At 46.0% G+C, this 23,230-nt stretch overlaps 4 protein-coding genes across 7 annotated transcripts; all 4 read left to right on the top strand.

The window, feature by feature from the left end:
* Positions 1–1,885: 1,885 nt before the first annotated feature.
* On the top strand, positions 1,886–5,538 carry LOC101765546 (probable mannose-1-phosphate guanylyltransferase 1). 2 transcript variants are annotated; one of them, XM_004984866.3, is made up of 4 exons: positions 1,886–2,241; positions 3,354–3,501; positions 4,210–4,272; positions 4,370–5,538. In XM_004984866.3, exons 2-4 carry the CDS (start codon positions 3,391–3,393, stop codon positions 5,279–5,281), a joined length of 1,086 nt encoding a protein of 361 aa, XP_004984923.1. In that variant the 5' UTR covers positions 1,886–2,241; positions 3,354–3,390; the 3' UTR covers positions 5,282–5,538. The 2 variants fall into 2 exon arrangements, with proteins under 2 accessions (XP_004984923.1, XP_004984924.1); XM_004984867.3 differs by lacking the exon at positions 1,886–2,241 and adding an exon at positions 3,113–3,263.
* Positions 5,539–6,724: 1,186 nt separating this feature from the next.
* Positions 6,725–11,134, top strand: LOC101764872 (digalactosyldiacylglycerol synthase 2, chloroplastic). Of its 2 annotated transcripts, none has more exons than XM_004984864.4 (5): positions 6,725–6,881; positions 7,449–7,765; positions 8,536–8,802; positions 9,805–10,154; positions 10,318–11,134. In XM_004984864.4, exons 2-5 carry the CDS (start codon positions 7,481–7,483, stop codon positions 10,808–10,810), a joined length of 1,395 nt encoding a protein of 464 aa, XP_004984921.1. In that variant the 5' UTR covers positions 6,725–6,881; positions 7,449–7,480; the 3' UTR covers positions 10,811–11,134. The 2 variants fall into 2 exon arrangements, with proteins under 2 accessions (XP_004984921.1, XP_004984922.1); XM_004984865.4 differs by having other exon boundaries at positions 6,734–6,881; positions 7,452–7,765.
* An 843-nt stretch (positions 11,135–11,977) lies between these two features.
* LOC101763923 (serine/threonine-protein kinase ATG1c) lies at positions 11,978–18,964 on the top strand. Of its 2 annotated transcripts, none has more exons than XM_004984863.4 (13): positions 11,978–12,429; positions 13,035–13,152; positions 13,229–13,287; positions 13,418–13,482; positions 14,629–14,722; positions 14,812–14,892; positions 14,983–15,088; positions 16,577–16,649; positions 16,726–17,054; positions 17,181–17,518; positions 17,885–18,158; positions 18,243–18,313; positions 18,415–18,964. In XM_004984863.4, exons 1-13 carry the CDS (start codon positions 12,166–12,168, stop codon positions 18,616–18,618), a joined length of 2,076 nt encoding a protein of 691 aa, XP_004984920.1. In that variant the 5' UTR covers positions 11,978–12,165; the 3' UTR covers positions 18,619–18,964. The 2 variants fall into 2 exon arrangements, with proteins under 2 accessions (XP_004984920.1, XP_004984919.1); XM_004984862.4 differs by having other exon boundaries at positions 11,979–12,429; positions 17,148–17,518.
* Positions 18,965–19,760: 796 nt separating this feature from the next.
* LOC101763515 (flagellar attachment zone protein 1) lies at positions 19,761–23,115 on the top strand. Its single transcript, XM_004984860.4, has 15 exons — positions 19,761–19,922; positions 20,058–20,142; positions 20,280–20,302; positions 20,420–20,494; positions 20,572–20,625; positions 20,711–20,788; positions 20,894–20,962; positions 21,034–21,186; positions 21,266–21,434; positions 21,713–21,753; positions 21,871–21,960; positions 22,039–22,143; positions 22,233–22,403; positions 22,508–22,617; positions 22,708–23,115. Exons 1-15 carry the CDS (start codon positions 19,887–19,889, stop codon positions 22,781–22,783), a joined length of 1,335 nt encoding a protein of 444 aa, XP_004984917.1. The 5' UTR covers positions 19,761–19,886; the 3' UTR covers positions 22,784–23,115.
* The last annotated feature ends 115 nt before the right edge of the window (positions 23,116–23,230 follow it).

Below are 23,230 nucleotides of genomic sequence, written 5' to 3'. Positions count from 1 at the left end.
ACTCTATAAAAAATAGCTCCACTCCACCGACTTCATAAAATTGCAGCTCCACTCCATTAACTTCAGAAAAATATGGAGTTGTTGTATGTGTTTAGTTGATTGCATTGCTCCAGCTCAGAAATATGAGGACTTATTGTGAATAGTTTATTTTACCCTTTTATGAATGGACCCACATCTTAGTCTCTTCTCTTTTCCCCTCCTATCTTCCTCTCCCTTCTCTTCTCTCCCCTTCTCTTCAACAACGACCACCATTCGACGCGGCCGCGTGCGGTGGCGGCACCAGCGCCTGCTCGACGTGCTGGTCGAGGGCTCGCAGCACCAGCGGTTGTTGAGACGACCGGTGGCGAGGCGCAAGAAGGGTCGTGGCGTGCTCAGGCTGCTCCTCTCCAAGATCCTCAGCGGCGCAACGACAACGGCGCCTGCTGCTGCGGCAACCAAGAAGAAGCGGCAGCAGCGGCCGGCCTCTATTGGTTGGTGCCGCGCCGATGTCGACGTGAAGCGGACCACACCGATTCGTTCCGCGACTGTCGGTGTCCCGGCTTCCCCCAGCACCCAGGCCCTTAAACTGGTGTCCCCCAACCTCCCATGTTCTTCTTCTTTCTGCTTCCCCATTTTAATCCACAAACAGAGCCAGGCCGCCGGCTGATTCCTTCGCACCCCGGCCATCTCCCTCCAATCGCTCGCACCCGAAGGTCCTCCACCCTCACAGCTCCAGCCTCTGCCACTTCCCATCATGCTCCGCCCACCCACCGCTGGGAATCTTGATTTCTGTGACCGCCCGTGATCCTACTGCCGCTACCTGCACCTCACCGTCGCTAGCCCAACTTCGACCCTCTCCACCCAAGCAAAGAACACAGGTGAGCACCTTAGGACCAACCGGTGCCCGCGCGACCGTCTTCCCGCCTCGACCGCCGGCGTAGCCGCTAGAGCAGCTGCCGCCACCTATCCCGTTCACCACCGCACGCCACCAGCCCACTCCAGTCGTATTCCGGCAGGGTCAGGTAGGGTTATAGATGCGCCTCGTAGTTCTGGACGTGTAGGTGCTAGCCCCGTCGTCGGAATCCTCGCTACCGGCGAGTACCCGCCGGTCAAACGGCCGGCTGCCATAGCCTTGAACTGGCCAAGGTCGGAGTCTCAGGAAAATAGAAACGAACCGGTATATTGTGTAACGAGTGGTAAAGGTGGATAAATAACCCCCAACTTCACGAGGAAGTTTGAAATTGATGTTTTTGGAGCACCCCTGTGGTATTCTAGGAAAAACGTGGATCTGACCTCTAGCTCCACATTTTTTCTGGAGCTGGAGTTTACGAAGCTGAACGTGTTTGGCAAGCAATTTTGTGAAGTTGGTAAAGTGAAACTGTTTTTTCTGAAGTGGAGTGCTGCCAAACACCCCAAGGACGCATTAGAAAAGGAGGTCAGGGTTCCTACATCGGACGGTACCCCGCTGTTCATTGACCTAGGAAATCGTGTCAGCGTCAGCCATTTGGTCCGGCTGTTGGCTACCAATGACCAGTTCGTGCTTTTGATGTACCACTACTAACGATAACAATGTCAGCGCGCCAAGTCGCGAAGACGAGCAAGAGCGATGCGTGTACCAGGTAGTAGGCTCGTGCCTTGCCTTGACGAGGTGGCGTGGCGTGCCGCCGAGAAAGACGGCAGCGAGCGAAGGACGGGCCGGGCGGGACCCGATCGGTCATCGTGTCCGCGCGCCCACCTACTAACTTTGGAGGTCGCCGCCGTTAGTAACCCCCCCCAAAAAAAAACACGAGTCCAGCGCAGAGCCCGCCGGAGGCAGCAGCATATGGCCCGCACGTCATCCTCCCGCTGGACGCCTGTGCACAAGCAGTTGGGCGCCCGTTGTTTAACCTTGTGGTAGGTGGCGTGGGAAGAGCTCGGCTGCTCGGGACAGCAAATCGTTGCTGAAAAATACAAAAAGAGAGGGAGACGAAAGTTCGATGATGAATTGGCGCGGAAGCCAGTACATTAAACTACGTCAACCGCATGAACCTGCCGGCTGCTGCTGAAGAGGGGAGGGAGGAGAACCGGTATAAGAGGCGGCGTCGTTGGCACTTGGCAGCCGCGTCTTTGAGTCGCAGCCGACGCTTTTTCCTCTCCTCTTCCTGGCGGCTTCTTCTTCCTCCTCGTTGCAGCTCCCGCTGAGCCCTCCTCGGCGCCGTTGACGAAACGCCTCTTCTCCCTCCTCCTCGTCTCGGACGGCGGCCGTCGCGTCAAGGATTCAAGGTGCGTACACCATGCCTTGCAGAGTGGCATGCCAATTCTCTGCTACTTCCTGTTCTGATTTCTGTTCTCTTTCGCATCCGCATCGGTGTCTCTGTTCGCCGGTTAGGAGATTCAACCATGTCTTGTCACGACTTTGATTTGGCGGTGAGTGTTAGCGGTGGTCGATTGGCCATTGTGTCAGTAGGGAGACGCCTAGAGATTTCTTGATGGTTCGCAGGGAGGCAGCCCACAGACAAGATCATCCAGGCCAGGCCAGGACAGATCTGCACTGAGCAATCGCCACACTGTTCATTCCTTCCGTTTCCTTCCTTTCATCTCCCCTTTGCTCTGTTCCTTTTCCTTTCTACTACTGGTGACCATGCCATGCCAACATCTCCTCTCCCCTCATCATGGATCCAGCCTGTACCCATTTCGCCCCCAAAAAAAGATATTGCTAGGTGATGCCGTGATGCTAGATGTACAAAGCCAAAAAAAAAAGGAAAAGAAAAAGCCAGCTGTTGTGCAGGCTGGAGATCTATAATTGTCATCCGGTTTTTTTTTTCCGGTGGGAAGCAGCCGCTAGCATTGCAAGCACAGGGACAAGGACAAATGCGTTTTCAGCGGCAAATCGCGCACGGATAGAGCTAGATGGATCACGCATTTAGGCTTATGGTGCGAGGCGGCCCCCCCACCATTTGGTCCATTTCCTTCCACTTCTGCAGCTGCTCACCCCCGATCAGCCGATCTGCTCCAGCCTCCAGCTGCATTTGCCCTCTTCCTCGTCACGTCACCTACCCGATAAAGCCATCCGTCAGAACGTCACAGGTCAGGCCCGTCCTTATCCGCGTGCCTTCGAATCAGAGGCAACCGCGTTGGTTTCTATATATACACCAACCACGCCTGCAGCTTCCGCGGGTTCCATGGCACTGCCACCTGGGTGGGCTCTGTGCCGGGGCACATCACACATGGCGTCCGCGTAGGCAGGGGGCAGGGGGGGAGAGAAGAGGGGGTTGTCTTGGTACTCCAGTTGCTATCCGCGAACAGTACGCTCCGTGACCGCAGCGTCTGGATCCGATCGGGGTCGGGGGATTAATGGATTATTGCCTCACTGTGTTTGCTGCGTTTTTTGACAGGGTGGGGAGCTGAGCTGGGAGGAGGACTGCCGCAGCCATGAAGGCGCTCATTCTCGTCGGAGGCTTCGGCACCCGCCTGCGGCCGCTGACGCTCAGCGTGCCGAAGCCGCTCGTCGATTTCGGCAACAAGCCCATGATCCTGCACCAGGTCAGCACGAACGCGCCGTCTCTCTGATTGTTTTCAGTTCTTTAAGTTATTAATTAGGAATTGGTGCCAAGAGAGAAGTCGATTTGTGGCAAATGGCTATGATTGACCAGCCTGAGTTGTTAAAAGCTGTAGATATTGGTTTATAGCCTCCGTATCATGCTTTGATTAGGTGGATCCATGTGAGTAACTTTAGTAGGATTACATCGGATGTTCGGATGCTAATTAGGAGGACTAAACATGAGCTAATTATAAAACTAATTGTACAGATGGAGTCTAGTTCGCGAGACGAATCTATTAAGCTAATTAATCCATCATTAGCAAATGGTTACTGTAGCACCACATTGTCAAATCATGGACGAATAAGGTTTAATAGATTCGTCTCGCGAATTAGACTCCATCTGTGCAATTAGTTTTGTAATTAGACTATATTTAATACTCCTAATTAGTATAAGTATCCGATGTGACATGTGCTAAAGTTTAGCACGGGGTATCCAAACATCCCCTAAATTCCTCGTGGAAATACTGAAACAGTCGTCCACCTGTACTAGTGTTGTTGGAGGCAAATAATTGCTGAAGAGAACAATGATGGCTTTGATATGATTTGAACTTCTGAAGTAACCAAAAGACAAGCAAAATCACTTTCAGGCCTGAATTGATGCAGTATCTGGCTGCTCTTGAACTGAATTTCCTGAATGCTGTGATACACAGATCGAAGCTCTGAAGGAAGTTGGAGTTACAGAGGTCGTCCTGGCCATCAATTACCAGCCTGAGGTAACCAGTCCTGTTTCGATCGGCATGGCGAGCACATTTCGTGCATCTGTCGGACGCCCGGATCTCACTGGTGGCGTTGCTTTTGGTGAAATCGCAGGTGATGCTCAACTTTCTCAAGGACTTCGAGAGCAAGCTTGGCATCAAGATCACCTGCTCTCAGGAGACGGAACCCCTGGGGACCGCCGGCCCGCTGGCCCTGGCCCGCGACAAGCTCGTCGACGGCTCCGGCGACCCTTTCTTCGTGCTCAACAGCGACGTGATCAGCGAGTACCCGTTCGCGGAGCTCATCCAGCTCCACAAGGCCCACGGCGGCGAGGCCACGATTATGGTGACCAAGGTGGACGAGCCGTCCAAGTACGGCGTGGTGGTCATGGAGGAGGGCACCGGCAAGGTGGAGCGCTTCGTGGAGAAGCCCAAGGTGTTCGTGGGCAACAAGATCAACGCCGGCATCTACCTTCTCAACCCCTCCGTCCTCGACCGCATCGAGCTGAAGCCGACGTCCATCGAGAAGGAGGTGTTCCCGCGCATCGCGGCGGACGCCGGGCTCTTCGCCATGGTGCTCCCGGGGTTCTGGATGGACATCGGGCAGCCGCGCGACTACATCACGGGCCTGCGCCTGTACCTGGACTCCCTGCGGAAGAAGGCGCCGGCGAGGCTGGCGTCGGGCGCGCACGTCCTGGGCAACGTGCTGGTGCACGAGACGGCGGTCATCGGGGAGGGTTGCCTGATCGGGCCTGACGTGGCCGTCGGCCCCGGGTGCGTGGTGGAGGCCGGGGTGCGGCTGTCCCGGTGCACGGTGATGCGCGGCGCCCGGGTGAAGCAGCACGCCTGCGTCTCGAGCAGCATCATCGGCTGGCACTCCACCGTCGGCAAGTGGGCGCGCGTGGAGAACATGACCATCCTCGGCGAGGACGTGCACGTCTGCGACGAGATCTACAGCAACGGCGGCGTCGTGCTCCCGCACAAGGAGATCAAGTCCAGCATCCTCAAGCCCGAGATCGTCATGTGACCGCGGTGTCACGCGTCATTGTCACGGTGCGAAGCGCGCCAGAGTTACAAGTGCGTCCGATGTGCTTCATGTGTCTGCATTGTTGTTTGATTTGTTGCTCGGTTGTCTGCAAGTGTAACAAGTTTTCCCGACTCCCGATCAGTGTTTGTCGGTCGAGCTATATATCTGTATGGTTAGCTGAGTCTAATTTTTTCTCTCCGTGCTTGTAGATAGGTATCAGATTAATGGAAAGAATAAAAGTTTTCTTCGCGTCATTAGCTGAGCATCTCATCCTTCTGTTGTACACCCCTCTTTGCAGACATCATTCAGTTTCTCAGCTTTTGTTAGAAATTTTGCTGTTTACAATCGAGATACTCCCCCATTGACACATGAACCATTCTCCATGCGAAAAATTCTAGAAAACTGTTGCAGAATCAGTTCAATTTATCAAAGGAAAAAAAACATAGGGAGCTACTCTTGACTCTAGAGGCAAGACGTCAATTGTCACGCTAGTACTCTTGACCTACGTTGCTCGTCCAGTAGCTGCTTACTTCTGCTTTTCTACGTGAGTTACTGATGTGAGTTGCTGCTACTCTGTCCGCGTCTCTATCTCTGGTTCTTGCAGTGTTAGTATCTCCCCGGGTTCGTCATTGTCCTTCTTCCAAACAATCCCGTCTTAGTTTCGTTTTCCTCTGTGAATACAGGCTTCTCTAGGTGGTTAAGCAGTCATATCATGCTGTCCGTGGACCCCACATTTTTTTCTAATTGTTTTGGCGACACTGATGCTGCAGCTTCTAATCCTGGTTTCCTGATGTGGACAAAGAAGCAGACTGATGATGTTGCAGTCTACTGCTAGACTATGCTGATTGCAAGCTGTATCATAGAAACTCGCAAATCTTGTGCGGTTCGTAAAAAAAAAAAAGGTACCAGCGACAAATCTTGAGACGGAACCAGAGAAGTGGGAGGAGGCTTTTCCTTAAGCACAAACCTTAACCTAGAAAATTTCAACATGATATGGTTTAGGGTCGCCTGTACTTTGATTTCGGCAAGGACTTCTGCATCTCTCTAGAAGAATAACCTTCCGTTTAGCAGATGTCGACAAGACTTCCTTGACCAGTGGTTTGGCCTAACAAGCAAGAACTTCCTACAATCACCTCCACTTGCGTACAGCTTACCAGACACGTGGTCTCCACCTGATAATACTTCTATCGAAGTCTGAAACTGCAGACACTAAACCTTTAATAATGGGTTTGAGCCCGACCACTTCTCGAATGGATGAAAAGGACTTCGCACCTATATAAACCTTTGGGTTGACCGGGCTCTTTTCATCCCGGCCCTCACGTGAAAAGCCCACTAATTTGTATACGACCCTGCTGCTGGACGGATCCCTCTCGGCCCAAATTCTCCAGTGTGTGGCATCGCTGTGTCGTCAGAATACGAGGCCAAGATTCCCGCGGGCCCCGCGTGCGTTCGGCGGAGCTGGGCGGCGACGGGGACAGCCAACGGTGTCGGGCACCCAACGCCGTCCGCACTTGGCTGCCCTGTCGTCTCTCCTCCGGCCTTCCCTTCCCCTCCAACTGTTTCCTCAACCTATTGCCCCGCCAAGGGGCCAACCACTCAGGTAAGTTCCTCTTCTTTCCTCTCGATTCTTCTCCGTTCGTGCGCCGTCTCGAATTCAGGGTGTGTTTCGTTGGGGGCTATGGCGGTGGAACGGCACAGGGCAATCCAACTTGTACGGAACGGATTGGTTCGAGCAGGGTGCTTGGGGGGAATGGGATAGTTTGAGATTTTTGGTTGATTAATTGTAGGGGTTGACCTTAGGTGGTTTGGTTCAAGAGCCGATTAGCGCAGCCAAGCGCACGATTAGAGACGGAGAGCTCAGATCGATGTCCCAGTCAGGCGGTTCCCTGATAGATCTCTCTCCCGTGGGTCCCCTAGCGCGCGAGTCACGTTTGCATTTGGGAGGCGTCGAATTAGTTGCTCTTGGGTCTCTTGACTTTTAATCCATAGCTAGTGAACCGATTCTCTGAATGCGACAGGGATCGGCCTTGGGGTGGGGGGCGTGTATGGGCAAAGATGCTTTGCAAGATGCCGCATTGTGTTCTTCTTACTATCAATTATTATTTTTTATGCTATTCTTAGGTGATATAATCTGAGTACTAATATCGGTGTTTCTTGGACGTTGCAGCAGCAGCTAGGTGCTGGGTGGTTCTGGTGTCCATGGCGGGGAAGCAGCAGCGTGTTGCAATATTCACCACCGCGAGCCTGCCATGGATGACTGGTACTGCCGTCAACCCCCTGTTCCGTGCAGCATACCTCGCCAAGGCTGGAGACTGGGAGGTCACGCTGGTGGTACCATGGCTGTCCAAGGGGGATCAGATTCTTGTTTATCCTAACAAGATGAAGTTCAGTTCGCCCGCGGAGCAGGAAGTCTATGTGCGGCGGTGGCTTGAGGAGCGGATCGGGGTGTTACCGAGGTTCGACATAAAGTTCTATCCTGGGAAGGTAAAAGTTGAACAAATCTTGAAGATACAGTTTGAATTCTCATGTTACTATGAAAGTTATGTCTCACTGTCGGTATGGATGTGTTACTTGCTAGCATGGTTTACTGCTTGCTGCAAACCAAAACTCCCAGTTTTTATTCCTTTCTTTTCTTTTTGGAGATTCCAATTACCTCCTTTCTAACACACAAAAAGGAAAAAAAAAATCTATGCCCAGGCCCAGAGAGACTATGATGTAGTTTGTTTTTGAATAGTTTATTCATCCTGTACATTAAATGCTTGAATGGCTAGAAAATTTGTGGGGGTGGAGCGCAGAGTAGAATGCGAACTAGGGCACTGACTTGAGCTTATGAAGAGAGGAGGGAACTAAAATCACTAAGGCCTCGTTCGTTTCACCAGGATTGGATTCCAGCTAGGATTACTTCCAGGTCCGGTTTGAGTGATTCCACCCTTGTCACTCAATCCGGTCAGGATTCATTCCAGGGGTGAGGAGGTATGGTTTCAATCCGGGCCATCTAATGTAGAAGGATTCCAATCCAGGCTGGTTTTCGTTCCAGGCCAGACTAAAACGAACAACACTTTCAATGCAAGTCTGGTTTCAAACCGGGTCACTTCAAACCATCCGGAATGGACCTCATTCCGGGCCAATCCGGTGAAAACGAACGAGGCCTAATGTGAGAGTTGTTTATCTAGGAAGAGCATCAATTGAGCTGTACAGGTAATGTTCTTTATCTTGAGATAATCGATAAACTAACTTGTGATGTCCATATGCAGTTTTCAACTGAGAAAAGGAGCATTCTACCTGTTGGGGACATCAGTCAGACCATATCTGATGACAAAGCAGATATTGCAGTTCTAGAAGAGCCAGAACATCTTACATGGTACCATCATGGACGGAGGTGGAAAACCAAGTTCCAAAAAGTCATCGGTGTTGTTCATACGAACTATTTGGAATATGTGAAAAGAGAGAAAAATGGATATATCAGTGCATTTATCTTAAAACACATAAATTCGTGGGTTACAGACATCTATTGCCATAAGGTTAGTACTTTCATTTTTCTTTGTGTTTTTTTTCAGGCTCTGTGTTGATTAATATCTAGCTGGTTTTGATAGATTGGATGGACAATATTGATGTTGTCTACTGTAGCCCAATGGTAAAATATATAACCAGCATGGATACACAATTCTAAACCAAAGGCAACATTTCATATGCAACCTTCACCCTTATCACCTTCCTTAAACCTGAGCTTCTGCAACAGTCGAATTTTGAAAAAGAGAAACTATGATCAGTTGGCAACTCTAGTTTGACTTCTGGGGCTGTCTGCTGTTGTTTTGCAACACCCCAGGAAATATGTCAACACCACTATAAAGGCAATGTGTAGATGGCATGCCAGGTGTATATGCAGATTGCTCTATAATATGGTACACAGTGGGCTAGATATAATCAATTACGTAAAGCACAACTGCTAGGTTCTAGCAAAAGACAAACATTGTGCAATCTTAAACAAGCACACTTATAACCTACTAGTTTGTTTGTTCCACTTTGTAGTCTTCATGATCATAGGCAACACATTCTTAACTTGAATAGTATTTATTCAAACTCATGGATTCCCCTAACTGTTGTAGTTTGTTGTCAATTACCGGTCTGCCGCATACCATAACTCGATTAAATCAACAAATATGGTATGCATCAATGGAGTCGCCATTTCTCATAGCGATCAGATAAAGATCTCCTATCATTCTAGAAGGTGCGCTGCTCGTAGTTTTTTGTCTTGTTTGAGGGCAGTAGGCACCCTGCTCGTATTTTGTTCTTCTTTTTTGAGGCCAGTATCTGCCTTGCTTACTACACAACAGACAATAATGGCATCATTTGTTGTTATGATGTATTTATATATTTTCTGGAAGAGTAATCATCCATATCTGTAGTGGTTAGTCCATTGATAATTTTATATAATCATGCACTCCACATTATTAAAAGCATATTTTTTCTTTGCTATCTGCAGTTTTTCTGACTCTTTCTTCTTAATTACCCTCCTTATGTAGGTTATAAGATTGTCTGCAGCAACTCAGGATGTCCCTAGGTCTGTGATTTGTAATGTTCACGGAGTCAACCCCAAATTTATTGAAATTGGCAAATTGAAACATCAGCAGGTATGCCAAAGAGAGCAGGCATTCTTCAAGGGTGCATATTATATCGGAAAGATGGTATGGAGTAAAGGTTACACGGAGCTTCTTCAGCTGCTTCGTAAGCACCAAATAGAATTGTCTGGCCTTAAAATGGAGTTGTATGGCAGTGGGGAAGATTCTGATGAAGTAAAAGCAACAGCTGGGCGACTGAGCCTAGATGTTAGAGTCTACCCAGGCCGTGATCATGGAGATTCAATATTTCACGAGTGAGTATTTAATATTTTAATAGATAGGCAGCATCCTTTTCTTTCACCCCACTTAGTGACTGCTATATGGTTTTATGTTGAGATAAAATTTATGATAAGTTCCTTATGCCATCAGTTTTTAGTCTTGACCTAACAGAATTGTACTACCTGTTGTTTGTTTCAGCTACAAGGTTTTCATAAATCCAAGCACAACAGATGTGGTATGCACAACAACTGCAGAAGCTTTGGCAATGGGGAAGATTGTGATCTGTGCAAACCATCCTTCAAATGAATTTTTCAAAAGGTTTCCTAATTGTCACATGTACAATACTGAGAAAGAGTTTGTCAGGCTAACAATGAAAGCATTGGCAGAAGAGCCAATCCCACTGTCAGATGATTTGAGGCACGAGCTTTCCTGGGAGGCAGCGACAGAAAGATTTGTTAGGGTTGCTGATATTGCACCATCCATGTCTGTCAAGCAACAAAACCCCACTTCACAGCATTTCATGCGCATCTCCCCAGAGGAACTGCAGAAGAACATGGAAGAGGCGTCAGCATTTTTCCATAACACGATCTCTGGAATTGAAACTGCCCGATGTGTGTTCGGTGCAATACCAAATACCCTGCAGCCGGATGAACAGCAATGCAAGGAACTTGGGTGGAATTTGCAGGGATAACATTAGCTTCTCTTGCGATGCTATGACTAACCAGTCCAGTTGTCGGCTGCGGAACTAACTCAGCAACACGAAAACTGTCACTCGAAAAGGAACTAAGATTGATCAGGCAGCTCTTATTGCGATTTTCTGGTGTGGCAGTACTCGATTTTTCTTGGCAAATCGGAGGCGTTCTGAAGTTCGTAATGCATATCGTGCAATTGTAAATCTAAAGCAGGTGAATGCAAATCCGTGTTATATGTTGGCTTCCTGATTGGCACATGCGTCAACATTGCTCTTATCCCACTTTAAAACTATGTGCCAGTTGATTAAACTTACCATGTTTCTTGTCGGCGCGTGGCATATGACTGTGAGATGGCCTTCAGCAGCGAGCAATAACGTTAGGCGTCGTGTTCCGTCGTGTTCCTTCAGCTTACAGTTGACCCCATTCGACGATCGACACATCATGATAGCATCCTGTCGACATCATCGAGCTCGACCAACTACACCAAAAGTTCCAATAGCACGCACGCAGCGGAGATGACACGCGAGAGCAAAATACTACTAACAAAATTTGATGTGCTATGTATAACTTCAGTAAATCAACTGAAAGAAAAAAGAACATTGTCATCTATAAGGTCCCTCATGGATGGCCTCATTGGCCATTGCTACTTGTGTTTAGAGTGTAGTTTTTTTTTCTCCTTTTGACTATCACTTATACTTCTCTTTAGGAGATTGAAACTGGAATATTCTTTCGTTATTAAAAAAAGATCCTCATAAATCTATATTCTAATATTTTAAATTTTCGGTTTAATACGAGTGTTTTTATTTCAAACAAATTATTTTTATTAGCAACAAGGGACGGTGACACTCGGAAGACGTTTACTCCGTATGTAGGTAGAGTGGAGAGTTTTTCTCTGGTCTTTCTAATCCCAAAATCTCACCGGCTCATGAGAGAATCAGGCCGATTTTCCCCCTTAGCAACCATGCAATGATGCAACACATGCTAGAACCACAAATTTTGAAAGACGTAACCGAAGAGCATGTTTTCTCCGTTCACATCATAGAAAAACATTACTATGTTGCTTTTGTGGCCGAAATAAACGGATGTATCATATTCCAACAAGGAGAATCTTGCGAAAGACGTCGGAATCTTATAATAGAAGAAGCGGATAGGGATGAGCATAGGGGGCCGGCCCCGCCGCGGGTGAACACGACCTGGCCCTGTTTCCTTCTCTCGTCTCTCGCCTTCTCTCTCTTCGCAGCAACGACACGGACACACGGTTGCTTCTCCCCGCGGCGGCATCTCTCCTGCGCGGCGGCGCCGTCCCCGCGAGAGCCGCGGCGGCGCGGTAGGCGGCTGACTTGACACGGGAGCGATGGGGGACGGCGCGAGCGGCCGTGGCGGCGGAGGCGGGGGCGGGCGGCGGGTGGGGGAGTACGAGCTGCTGCGGCCGATCGGGTCGGGGGCGTACTCGCAGGTGTGGCTGGGGCGGCACCGGGCGCGGGGCGCGGAGGTGGCGGTGAAGGAGATCGCCATGGAGCGGCTCAGCAGCAAGCTCCGCGAGAGCCTCCTCTCCGAGGTCGACATCCTCCGCCGCATCCGGCACCCCAACGTCATCGCGCTCCACGACTCCATCAAGGTACCCAACCCGCGGCTAGCCGCCTCATTTGACGCCGCTCGTGATCTCGCGTGCTATTGTTGTGGATCTGCGAGGTTTTGGTGCTGATGGGGGTCTAACAATAATCATAGGATGCATGAAATTGGGAGGTTCCTTAGCTGAATTCTGGTTTACTTTGAGCATTTTAGGTAGGCAGAGACTTCAAGCAAAGGATAACCTGTCTAACTTGATGTCCCGTTGGATGAAAATAGTTCGCAAAATATAGTATTGGATGTTCACTCATCAGTTGCTGCATTTGCTGGTAATGGGAGGTTAACCCTGATGGACATATGGTTTCATGAAATCCTACATGAACTTCAACTGGGTTAGCATGTTAGATTGATGTTTTTTGGAAGTTAGGATTTTTGGGACATTGGAACAGTACAAACTGTATTGCTTTGCTGTCTTATTTTTGTGAGTGAATTATACCATTTTAATGGCGAACTCAAGGCTCGAATTTGTCTCTGGTATTAATGTTGTTGTCTGCTTGTTGTTCAGCAAATAAAATTAGTTCTCCATGCCCAGGGACAGTAGAACAGTCTTTTTCTAATTGGTAGTCACCATACCTAACTGTTGTGTATGATTAGGATCATGGGAGGATATATCTCATATTGGAGTATTGTCGAGGTGGTGACTTACATGGATACCTTCAACGTCATAAAAGAGTTTCTGAAACAGTCGCGAAGCATTTCATCCGTCAGCTGGGCAAGTGATTCGTCAGGCCCCTTCCCCTCTCCCTCTCCTGAGCCTTTTTTCATAATTCCTCCTTTTTTTTCTTCAGCATCTGGTCTGCAAATGCTTCGTGACAATAACGTGGTTCATCGAGACCTAAAACCTCAGGTTATTTTACTTGATTTTTAGTTTAATTTCCCACAGTTGCTGAATATTTCATGGTCAAGAGTTCAAGAATAATATGGTGGTTAAATTTATCTAATTTATTGGACTCTGAATTTTGTGGTTTTGCAAACAGAACATTCTTCTTGTTGAAAATAATGAAAATTCTCTGTTGAAGATTGCCGACTTTGGATTTGCAAAGTGAGTTATTCATGTTCCATTTCTTTTATTTTTTAGATGAAATGTTAGTAGATAATTTTACAAATGTCCTGAATTTTCGAGTTTATTTACAACTGAGTTTATGCCCTCTTTTGTGACTTTCTCCTGGATTTGGATGCAATGGATATATCATCAATACTACTGACATATCGAACAAATGACCTTCCACCTTTTCCAATCCTCCCTTTCTTCATAATGGGTTCAACTGATATCAGTTTGTTTTCTATTGTTCTTTGAATTGTTTCTGGGAATGATTAGTTTATTTTAAGCCATGAAAGTGGACGATTATATTAGAAGGAAAGCAACCCACCTGTGGTTCCGGAGTTTTTACAGAGAAAAACAAAATCGATGCCTCGCCACATAAAAGCGATAAGTGGATGTTTTTAAAATAACATCTGCCACAGGCAGTATTTGAAACTGGCACATGTGGCATTTGGGAGAATGTTTACAACATTTTCGAGCTATCATGTTACCAATTTTTAGCAGCCTATATCGGTGAATCTGGATTGTATACTACAAACTCTTGTTAGTATCTCCTTTAGGATCTTTTAGGGCTACTGCCAAGTAGTGATTTTTCTGAAGTCCTCCAACATAAAACCATAAGGAAACCAACCCAGAGCACTTCTGCAACATATTTATACAGTTGGTCACATTTTATGTTTGATTGTTGCTTTTGCTGCAAGTATAATCAGAACATCATTTCTTGATGTTGCAAAATTATTTTATCCGGATGAAAAGCTTTGTGCACTAACACACCTTATTAATAAATTAGTAAAAGAACCATCTTAATTCCTAGTAGCCTACAACATTCAGGTCTGCTTTGTTGTTCAGCTATTCAACTCTCGCATGTATCTTCATTCAAATTTTATTTTTGTTCCAAGTACAAGACTATAGTTCCAAGGCAAGTACTGTGGATAACAATAGATAAATAAGGATTGTATGTTCATGCATGGCTTTCACTCCTTGCATCTTATTCCATAGAAACATCCACATAGCTTTCTCTCATGCCACATTATTTTTGTTGGACCTAGTTGGCTTTAAAGGATGGATGACTGGATATCTGGACCTTTCAGCAGTTTGATAATATCATTCATATGATAGTTTGCTTTCCCCCCTTCCCTTGAGCAGGTTTCTGCAACCATTTGCCCTTGCTGAAACACTCTGTGGTTCACCACTTTACATGGCTCCAGAAGTCATGCAAGCACAGAAGTATGATGCAAAGGTCTGAGCTTTTTTCTGTTTCATGTGAGGTTTATCATCTATTATTACTTGTGCTCGATGCAGTGTTTAATGGTCCTTTTCTGACAACAGGCAGATCTATGGAGTGTTGGTGTCATTCTATATCAACTTGTTACTGGAATTCCACCTTTTAATGGGGATAATCAGATCCAGGTTTTTCTCCTGTTTTTCAGATAACTTCAGTATGTCTGATCTAGATTTGATTGCAAGTGCTTATGGAAAAAAATCTTATTTGCTACACAGCTGCTTAAAAATATACTCAGGTCACGTGAAATACAATTCCCATCTGATTGTGAGTTGAGCCATGGTTGCATTGACTTGTGCAGAAAATTGCTGCGGCTCAATTCAGGTACCAATCACTAATTTGTAGTTACATATAGACTTTTATTATGTATATTGATGGTGAAAAGAAGTTTGCTTCACGTCATTATTTCTTGTATGTCACTATTTGTAATGGGGAATTTACAGAAGTATTATTTATTAACGGACGTACTAGCGCCCGGACGTCCGATAATTTTTTTTATCGGACGCTTCGTCGCAACATTGAACAATAACTATCGAAACATCAAAAATCAACACTTGCAACACGAGGATTGCAATACCTTTACGTGCATGAAACATCTCGAACCGCTTCGTGCAACATTCAAAACAGACACATTGCAACAACATAAAAAGCATCTCTTACAGCATTGCAACAACGAAAGAATAAGAGACCGAAACAAAGAAAACAACTATATGCAACATCATGAACAAGTTGGTGCAACACCCGATTGCTGGCAAGTCGGACTGTTGCAAAACAGATGAAACATCAAAAGCCACTGTTGCAACATCCCAAAATAACTAATGCAACACCAGGAGGTACCTATTGCAACATGGAGCCGTCAGTAGGCGCGAGCTTCTGCTGCTCCGGTTTGCTACGACGTCGAGCATCACGCGGAGGAGACGGAGCCCGCTCAGATCCATGATGACCAGCCTGCCCGTCGTCGGCTGAAGGAGAGGAGACGCTACCGGATATGGGGAGGCCGCCGGCCGGGGTAGGGGAGGGTCAGGGGCTTGCTTGGATCTCACTGGGATCGGGAAGAGGGCTATCGGATCCGCGGGCGTTGGGCGCTCCCGGTGGGTGAGGACGCCGGAGTGGGGGAGGGGCGCCGCCGGGGTGGGGGACGAGGCCGCTGGGGTGGGGGAGTGCACCCACCTAGGCATCCACCTCAGCCTCCATCTGCAGCACGGGATTGATGCGGGGATGAGAAGGAAGGCTGCAGCGGCGGTGAGGAGCGCAGAGGATAAAGAGCAGAAGGAGCAGAGGATAAGATATGCCTGTCGGTGGAAACGAATGTGTGGACGAGAATGAGGTGGGCCTGGCGGAGCGTCCGGACGCCGGACGCCCGTAGCCTAGCGTTTCCGATTTATTAAATGTGCTTGCTTTTCTGACACGATAAATATTTCTTTAAAAAATGAATGATACTAACAAGAGTTGTTCTAATGGTGCTGTCACTTGTCCTTTTCTTCTTACTTCTTTTTCAGATTTGATGTTCAACTCAGTATATACCTTGTTTTTCAACAAAAAAAAAAAACTCAGTATGTACCTTGACATTAAGAAAGTTTTGCATAGACAAAAGGGTTCTCTGAAAACTCACTATTATTAAGGGATATTTGTTTTTCTGCAAAAGTACTTATAGGAAATAAGAAACATAGCACTAGTGCCTACACTAATTATGTACAGCCATAGCATAGGCTCCTATAGTATTAAAAGAGAGATTGAATATTACTTTATGTTATTGCTGTTCCTATGCAGTTATGGGTTATTAACAATGTTATGTCTGTGTAATTGATCCAGTGGAGCGGCTTACAGTTGAAGAGTTTGTGCACCACCCATTTCTTTCTGAACATGCTCCGGAGAGAACCTTGAGGTTTTTTTTTTGTCTGCACTACATTGGCTCCTACTACATCCTGCGTTGTGTTTAATATTCTTCATTGCATTTACAGCCGGTCTCCATCTGACATAAGAGATTTGCCTTCAAGCCAAAGTTCTCAAGAAGATTGTATGCCTTTCCCTTTGGATGATGAGTCAAGTGGACAGGATGAGAGTCCAGTACCTGAAAGTAAGAGTCCGATGAAATCTTATGGGTTCCCTGTGGGTAAAAGATTGGATAAAACTTCAGGCCAGAGTCCATCGAAGCATGTTGGTCTTTTCTCCAGATATGTCTTGGGTAATAATCATGCACCTAGTAGCCAACACCACGACCATGCTGGTAAGAAGACAAAGGAAGGCAATGTTGATCAAGTACAAGGTCGTAAAGGTGGCTATCCAGAAGGTATGAAAGTCTTTAGTGACTATCATGCACATTCTTATTATAATTATGAATATTTTGTACTGAATTTATTATTTCTTTACTTTGTAAATGTAGATTCCCCTATGATTGATTCATTAGAGTTTGTAGATCAGGAATATGTCTTTGTGTCTGGACCAGAGGGATCATCTTCTTCAACAAATGCCTCTCGACAGCAAAACTTGCCAACAAAATATGATAATTCGTCTGTTTCGCCACCTAAGTTAACTTTATTGAGTTCACCAATGCCAATAAATGGTTTGCCGATTAATAGACAACAGTCTGCTGGGACTGGTAGCTTGGATAGCCACTGTTCTCCAGCATCTGGCACCTCACAAGGATCCGCAGATATGAGTGATGCCATGGATCAGCCCCCATCTGATCATCCGGCAAGGATTAGACTATTGGAGCAGTATGCATCAGCCATATCGTTTTTGGTCAAAGATGAGGTAAAATTTATCTCCTTGATGACGTTCAGTTTCTTTTCCTATGTGATTTCCTCATGTTTTATTTTACTTGGGCTCAACCTTGGTTATTATTAGTTGAAATAATTTCATCCATACCACCACCTAATGTGCACTTTTCATCAATACCATCAGCCTGTGTCAATTGAGTAACCTAGTGGTATAGATGAAAATTGCATCTTAAGTGGTAATATAGATGCAAATTCCCCTAATTCATTATTCAAATGATGCCCTAAATGAGTAACAATAAGAAGAGCTCCAGGCTGCAGTTAGCCATTAAAAATGTTTGTCAATGGAAACTAAGCAACTACTGACTTGCTTCTGTTTATCTGATCAACCACCTAATTGAAGATCAAAGCTGGCAGACACTTGGAGGCGTTCTCTATTCAGCTAATTGTTCTTGCAACCTGGAAGCAAGCAATTCATTTATGCAATACATTTGTAGCTTCAACTGCAAGAGATTCTCCTTCCCAGGATATCCCTATGAAGGGGCTAAGTGCTGATGCTCCCCATTTGCTCGGAAACTCTCAACTGGCTGATGATGCCTGCATGCAGATAGAGAGACAGTTTCTTAGTGATGTTGAATATGCTGAAGGACTAGCCAGCACTGTAGGACAGATAGCTGGTATGTTAACATGCCAGCAATTTTGGATCATTATGATCTCTTGGTAAATCCTTTTGGATGCTGATAGTGTTTTTATGCATGTAGATGGTACAGAGATGCCTGATGCGATCGAAATAATATTTCAGTCTGCCTTGCATATAGGAAGGCGTGGTGGTGTAAGTACAGCTCAACATATTCCATTCCAGAACTAATGTGGCATGTTGTTTACCTCTTGACCACCCATTGTCTTTGGCATACTTCTCATCCCAATGCGCAGGTTGATGAGATGTTCGGGAAAGCAGCAGATGCCATGACCGGGTATACGAGGGCTGTATCCATGCTGCGGTTTCTCCTGATCGAGGCACCATCACTTGCCCTCAATCCCCCTTTGACTCTGACAAGATCCGATCGGCATCGGCTGCGAACATACATTGAAGCTCTCAACACCAGGCTTGGCCAGATGCGGAGCCAGAGGCACTAACCACTGCCGTGCACCCTCGAGATCTTGTTCAGGTCAAGCGACAGTGGACTTGTACAATATTCTTTCATTTGTAAATATATTTGTTTGCCCAAACTAGGGCATGTAAGATGTCAGGAAATGTGGAATTAGGCAGAGCAGCAAAAATCCAGTGTAACTCGCCCAGGCTACTACTGTGACGTGAAGGTCGTGCTGTGCCTGTGCATGGTAGGTTCATTCTGTGCCAATTTAGCAAGAAGCTGAAGACAATAGTCATTTGTGGAAATGTAAACAGATTGACTGCTACGTTGGTGGTTTTTTTATTTACCCATTGGGCTTTTACACGACATTGATGGTGTCATGTTTGTTACTCCCTCTATTCCAAATTATAGATCGTTTTGACTTTTTAGGTTCATAAGATATTATTATGCATTTAGATATACACTATATCTAGATGTATAAAAATATCTATGCACCTAGAATACGTCTAGATGCATAATAATATCTATACACTAAAAAATCAAAAGACCTACGATGCATGGAGTATCTATTTACGCTTGTGGTACCGTTCCTTATAGCTGGTTTCGCATCCTCGTGCAACTTGATATGGGGATCAAACTTGCTCATGTGAATATTTGATGCATAATCTTCTCTTTAGCATTTGGTACGGGGAAACTCTGGCATTATTAATTTGGTATATAACCATGCGGTAACGGAGTATTGCTTTTTTAGAATAATAACGGGTATAATTTTTTTTACCTCCACACCCTACGCTCATTTTATGAGGTGTATTTTGATTTGAAAAGGTAAATTTGTAAGATTGAACAACAATTAGTATGCACAGTGAATGTTGTACCGATAAACCTGTGTTCCAAAGTTTTCTAATATGAAACTGATTTTGAGCAACGGACAATAAACTTTAATAAAATAAAATGTTACTTTTGGTGACTGTTATTTTTAGTTGCCGCGGTCACTCGCTGGATGTGCTATATTTGGGCCAAACATGCCTTGCGCTGTCCAACCCAGTAGAGCCCACCCGCCCCGGGTAGATTTGGGCCAACCCATCGACCCACGCACGTGCGCCGGCTAGATTTGGGCCGATCCAGGGCCCACGAGTTCGGTTGGCTCCTCTCCCGCAACCAATCAATCTTCGCCTTCTTCCTCTTCCGGTTCGCCCATCTCGCCGACTCGCCCCCGCCCTCGGCATCCCACAGAACCGAGGGAAAGGAGCTCGGGAGCTCCGGCCGCCTCCGATCCGGAGCTCCCAAATCGATCGATCAACTGCCACGGCAATGGAAGCCCACCACGCATCGCGGGGCCGGCGCACGGTACGCTTTCCTCCCCTCTTCCTCTTATTTCGACCGTTTTTGAGACGGGATGGCGCGCAGATCCGCGCCCCCGCTAGTACCAGCTTCTGAGGTCCCAGGTCCCAATTATGTCGCGTGTGTGCGCGTTTGTGGCAGCTGGAGGAGATCCGGCAGAAGAGAGCCGCCGAGAGGATGCAACATGCCCCGCCGACTGCGGCGGTGTCTCTCGTCGAGCCCTACGGTTGGTACATCCTGCTCTCTATCGCTCACTTTATGACTATTCATTGTGATCTTCTCTTAATTTGCTTTATTTAGATGCTAACTTTGTCCTATATTTTTCACTCCCCGTATGGCTGTATCGATGGTGGTGGTCTTTAGGGAACCAAAGAGCCGGAGCTGAGGTCAGTTTAGCATACACCGTTCACCAGCACTCGGTCGTTGATAAATTGTATCATAGTTGCAAATATGAGCCCTCTGTCTTTTCTAGACGGTAACTAAGCTTTTTGTATGGATGCTAGCTTCTTGCTCGAGTTCAAGAACTTGAAAATGGGAATGCAGAATTGGAGAGGGAAAACAAAATGCTTTTGTCCAAGGTACTTCGTATGAATTTTGGCTTCACTGTGTAGTTACTCCAGGATTAGCATGTTCTGATATTGAGTTTCTCTGCTAGATTGCTGAGAAGGAAGTTGAGAAGGATGCCCTTGTAAACCGTTTGAATGATCTCGTGAGTCGCAGAGTATATTGTTATTGGTGCTGAGCTCCTAGTTTTTCTTGTCTCTAACCTTTGCGACTTGATTTGTCATCTTCAGGAGCGGAATGTAGTGCCCTCTTTGAGAAAAACTTTGAATGACATTACTTTAGAGAAAGATGCTGCAGTAGTTGCTAAGGTATTAAGCACTTTTTTGTTATTGCATTTGTGCGGCCATGTATTCTGATGTTTGAATTATGCATGCGGAATTCTCATTATGTCTTTGGCCTGGTATGCTAAGTAGGAGGATGCTCTAGCTCAACTCAGAAGCATGAAGAAACGGCTGAAGGAAGCAGAAGAGGAGCAGTATAGGGTATTTATTAAAAGCTGTTTCTTTTTAGCAGTATCATCATTTTGCTAATCTTGAAAAGTTAAAATGCACAGGCAGAAGAAGACTCAGCCTCCTTGAGAGCACAGCTAAATACCTTGCAGCAGCAAGTTATGGCCAACTCTTACAGTGGATTTCCAGTAGGAACATCGAGTGAGGAATCTCGTGCCATGGAAAAGGAGATACAAGATTTACAGGCACAGCTAAAGGTTGGTTTATTAAAATATTTGCTTGGGTTTTATACTGTTTCACTCTTTCCCTAATCTTTACATCTAAAATGCAACACAGCAAGAGTCACTGCTAAGGCAACAGGAGCAACAAAAATTAGCTGAAGAGTCCCAGCTGAGGCAACAAGAGCTAGAAAAACTGGCTGAAGAGCAATCCCGCATTGCTTCTCTTGAGGCTGAAAAGCAACAGTTGGAAGACCAAATTGCTGTTTTGACAAAGAAAGCTACAGGTATGGAGGATACATATCTTTATGATATGAGGAAGCAGAACAGTCCATGTAACCATAAGTAAACATGTAACTCTACTTATCGGCATAGGTGCTCTTCCATATTTATCAATCTGCAGTCTCTTTGCTTACTCCACACTGTCCATACTCTAGTGGTATTTAAGCTACGTGCTAGGTAGTTCTTATCTTGTGAGATCCAAAACTAATCATGCTTGCTGAGGATCCTCGGGATCCAAAAATATTTGCATGAGCCTTGAATTAAATATTTTCCTTCCATGCAGAGGACGCTTCTGAGTTTGCTGCGCGCAAGGCATTTTCAATGGTAATGTATCTAACTACTTGCACCTGTAGCGTTGTCTGTTCATGGTATTTTTTTCTAGCTGCGCTAAGCTATTCTGCAAACTGTACCTAGTAACTGACTCAATTTTCATTATGACAGCAAGATAGGGAAAAACTTGAAAACCAGTTGCATGACATGGCTTTGATGGTTGAGAGGCTAGAGGGAAGTCGTCAAAAACTGCTAATGGAGGTGCTTGATGCCGTTTTACTTTCTTTTTTAATTATGCAAGTCCTATAAATGGTGATTATTTTTTACTGTGTTGGATAGATTGATTCTCAATCAACAGAAATAGAAAATCTGTTTGAGGAGAACTCAGCCTTGTCTACTTCTTATCAAGAAGCCATAGCTGTTACAGTACAGTGGGAAAACCAGGTGTGCTCTGGGTCTCTTGGTCATTTCCTGCATAGATATGTTATGCAACCCTTTGCCGAAGAAACCTGCCTCTTAACTGAAAATTTCAGGTTAGAGATTGTTTGAAGCAAAATGAAGAGCTTCGTTCTCACTTGGATAAACTAAGACTTGAGCAAGCTAGCCTGTTGAAAGTAAGCAATATCAATACCCAATCAGACTGGCAAAATGACAACAGCATCTCTAACCCACCAGAATTGGTCACTGAGAATCTTTCTCTAAAGGTTAATAGCTGGAGCTACTTTTTGGGTTCAGATTACAAGTTATGGTCAATTCTAACTAAAATTGTCATTGGTGTACTGTAACATGCATGCTTTCCTTCCTGTAGGATCAGCTTATAAAAGAACAGAGTAGATCTGAGGGGTTGTCGGCAGAGATAATGAAACTTTCAGCTGAGCTTCGAAAAGCAGTCCAAGCACAGAATAACCTCACACGCCTGTAAGTATACTGGCAACTGCGCTTGCTTATCTGCCTCTAAGCCCACTTTGTTTATGCTAGGTGAAATTGAATCATTGCCTTCTCGTGCAGATACAGACCTGTATTAAGAGACATAGAGAGCAATCTAATGAAAATGAAACAAGAAACATATGCAACGATCCAGTGATACATATTGTGAAACCCAATCTGGTTGTACTACTGAGGCACGGGCACAAGCTTCACTGATGACTCGCTGATAGGCATTCTGGATGTGTTGATCTCGTGCCCTTATCAAGAAGCTGGCGAAAGGCAGTTCTTTTGGTAGCTGCTGTTCGTTCATTCATTTGTAGAGTTAAGTCGGGATTGTTGTACCTGCACCATACTGTTGTATAATCGGTTCCCACACTGATTTATCTTGTAAATTGGGAGCAACTATACAATAGAAAGAATCAGATCAGACAGATTATCATGTTCGCACGTGTATGTCTTATTATGGTAGCCTTTTATGGTTATCTTTCATTTTTGAGTGTCAGATGAGTCCGCATAGTGCGGGAGTGTAATCAGCGCACCCTTCCATGATAGGGAGTGTAACCAGACAAGGGAGTGGAAGATTGGTGGTGCCGGGCGGCGGTGA

The sequence above is a fragment of the Setaria italica genome, chromosome IX, assembly GCF_000263155.2.
Source record: "Setaria italica strain Yugu1 chromosome IX, Setaria_italica_v2.0, whole genome shotgun sequence".
In the NCBI taxonomy this organism is placed as follows: domain Eukaryota; kingdom Viridiplantae; phylum Streptophyta; class Magnoliopsida; order Poales; family Poaceae; genus Setaria; species Setaria italica.
The sequence above is the reverse complement of the archived record's forward strand: the minus strand, read 5'-3'. Positions and strand labels throughout refer to the sequence as shown.

Bases quoted from the DNA above. Each gene is read 5' to 3' on its own strand.
- LOC101765546 (XM_004984866.3), top strand. From the start codon at position 3,391: ATGAAGGCGCTCATTCTCGTCGGAGGCTTCGGCACCCGCCTGCGGCCG. The intron at 3,502-4,209 runs GTCAGCACGAAC...TGTGATACACAG, and splicing joins AGCCCATGATCCTGCACCAG to ATCGAAGCTCTGAAGGAAGT. The intron at 4,273-4,369 runs GTAACCAGTCCT...GTGAAATCGCAG, and splicing joins CCATCAATTACCAGCCTGAG to GTGATGCTCAACTTTCTCAA.
- LOC101764872 (XM_004984864.4), top strand. From the start codon at position 7,481: ATGGCGGGGAAGCAGCAGCGTGTTGCAATATTCACCACCGCGAGCCTG. The intron at 7,766-8,535 runs GTAAAAGTTGAA...GTCCATATGCAG, and splicing joins TAAAGTTCTATCCTGGGAAG to TTTTCAACTGAGAAAAGGAG. The intron at 10,155-10,317 runs GTGAGTATTTAA...TGTTTGTTTCAG, and splicing joins GGAGATTCAATATTTCACGA to CTACAAGGTTTTCATAAATC.
- LOC101763923 (XM_004984862.4), top strand. From the start codon at position 12,166: ATGGGGGACGGCGCGAGCGGCCGTGGCGGCGGAGGCGGGGGCGGGCGG. The intron at 13,483-14,628 runs GTGAGTTATTCA...TCCCTTGAGCAG, and splicing joins GCCGACTTTGGATTTGCAAA to GTTTCTGCAACCATTTGCCC. The intron at 14,893-14,982 runs GTTTTTCTCCTG...TTTGCTACACAG, and splicing joins ATGGGGATAATCAGATCCAG to CTGCTTAAAAATATACTCAG.
- LOC101763515 (XM_004984860.4), top strand. From the start codon at position 19,887: ATGGAAGCCCACCACGCATCGCGGGGCCGGCGCACG. The intron at 19,923-20,057 runs GTACGCTTTCCT...CGTTTGTGGCAG, and splicing joins CATCGCGGGGCCGGCGCACG to CTGGAGGAGATCCGGCAGAA. The intron at 21,754-21,870 runs GTAATGTATCTA...TCATTATGACAG, and splicing joins CGCGCAAGGCATTTTCAATG to CAAGATAGGGAAAAACTTGA.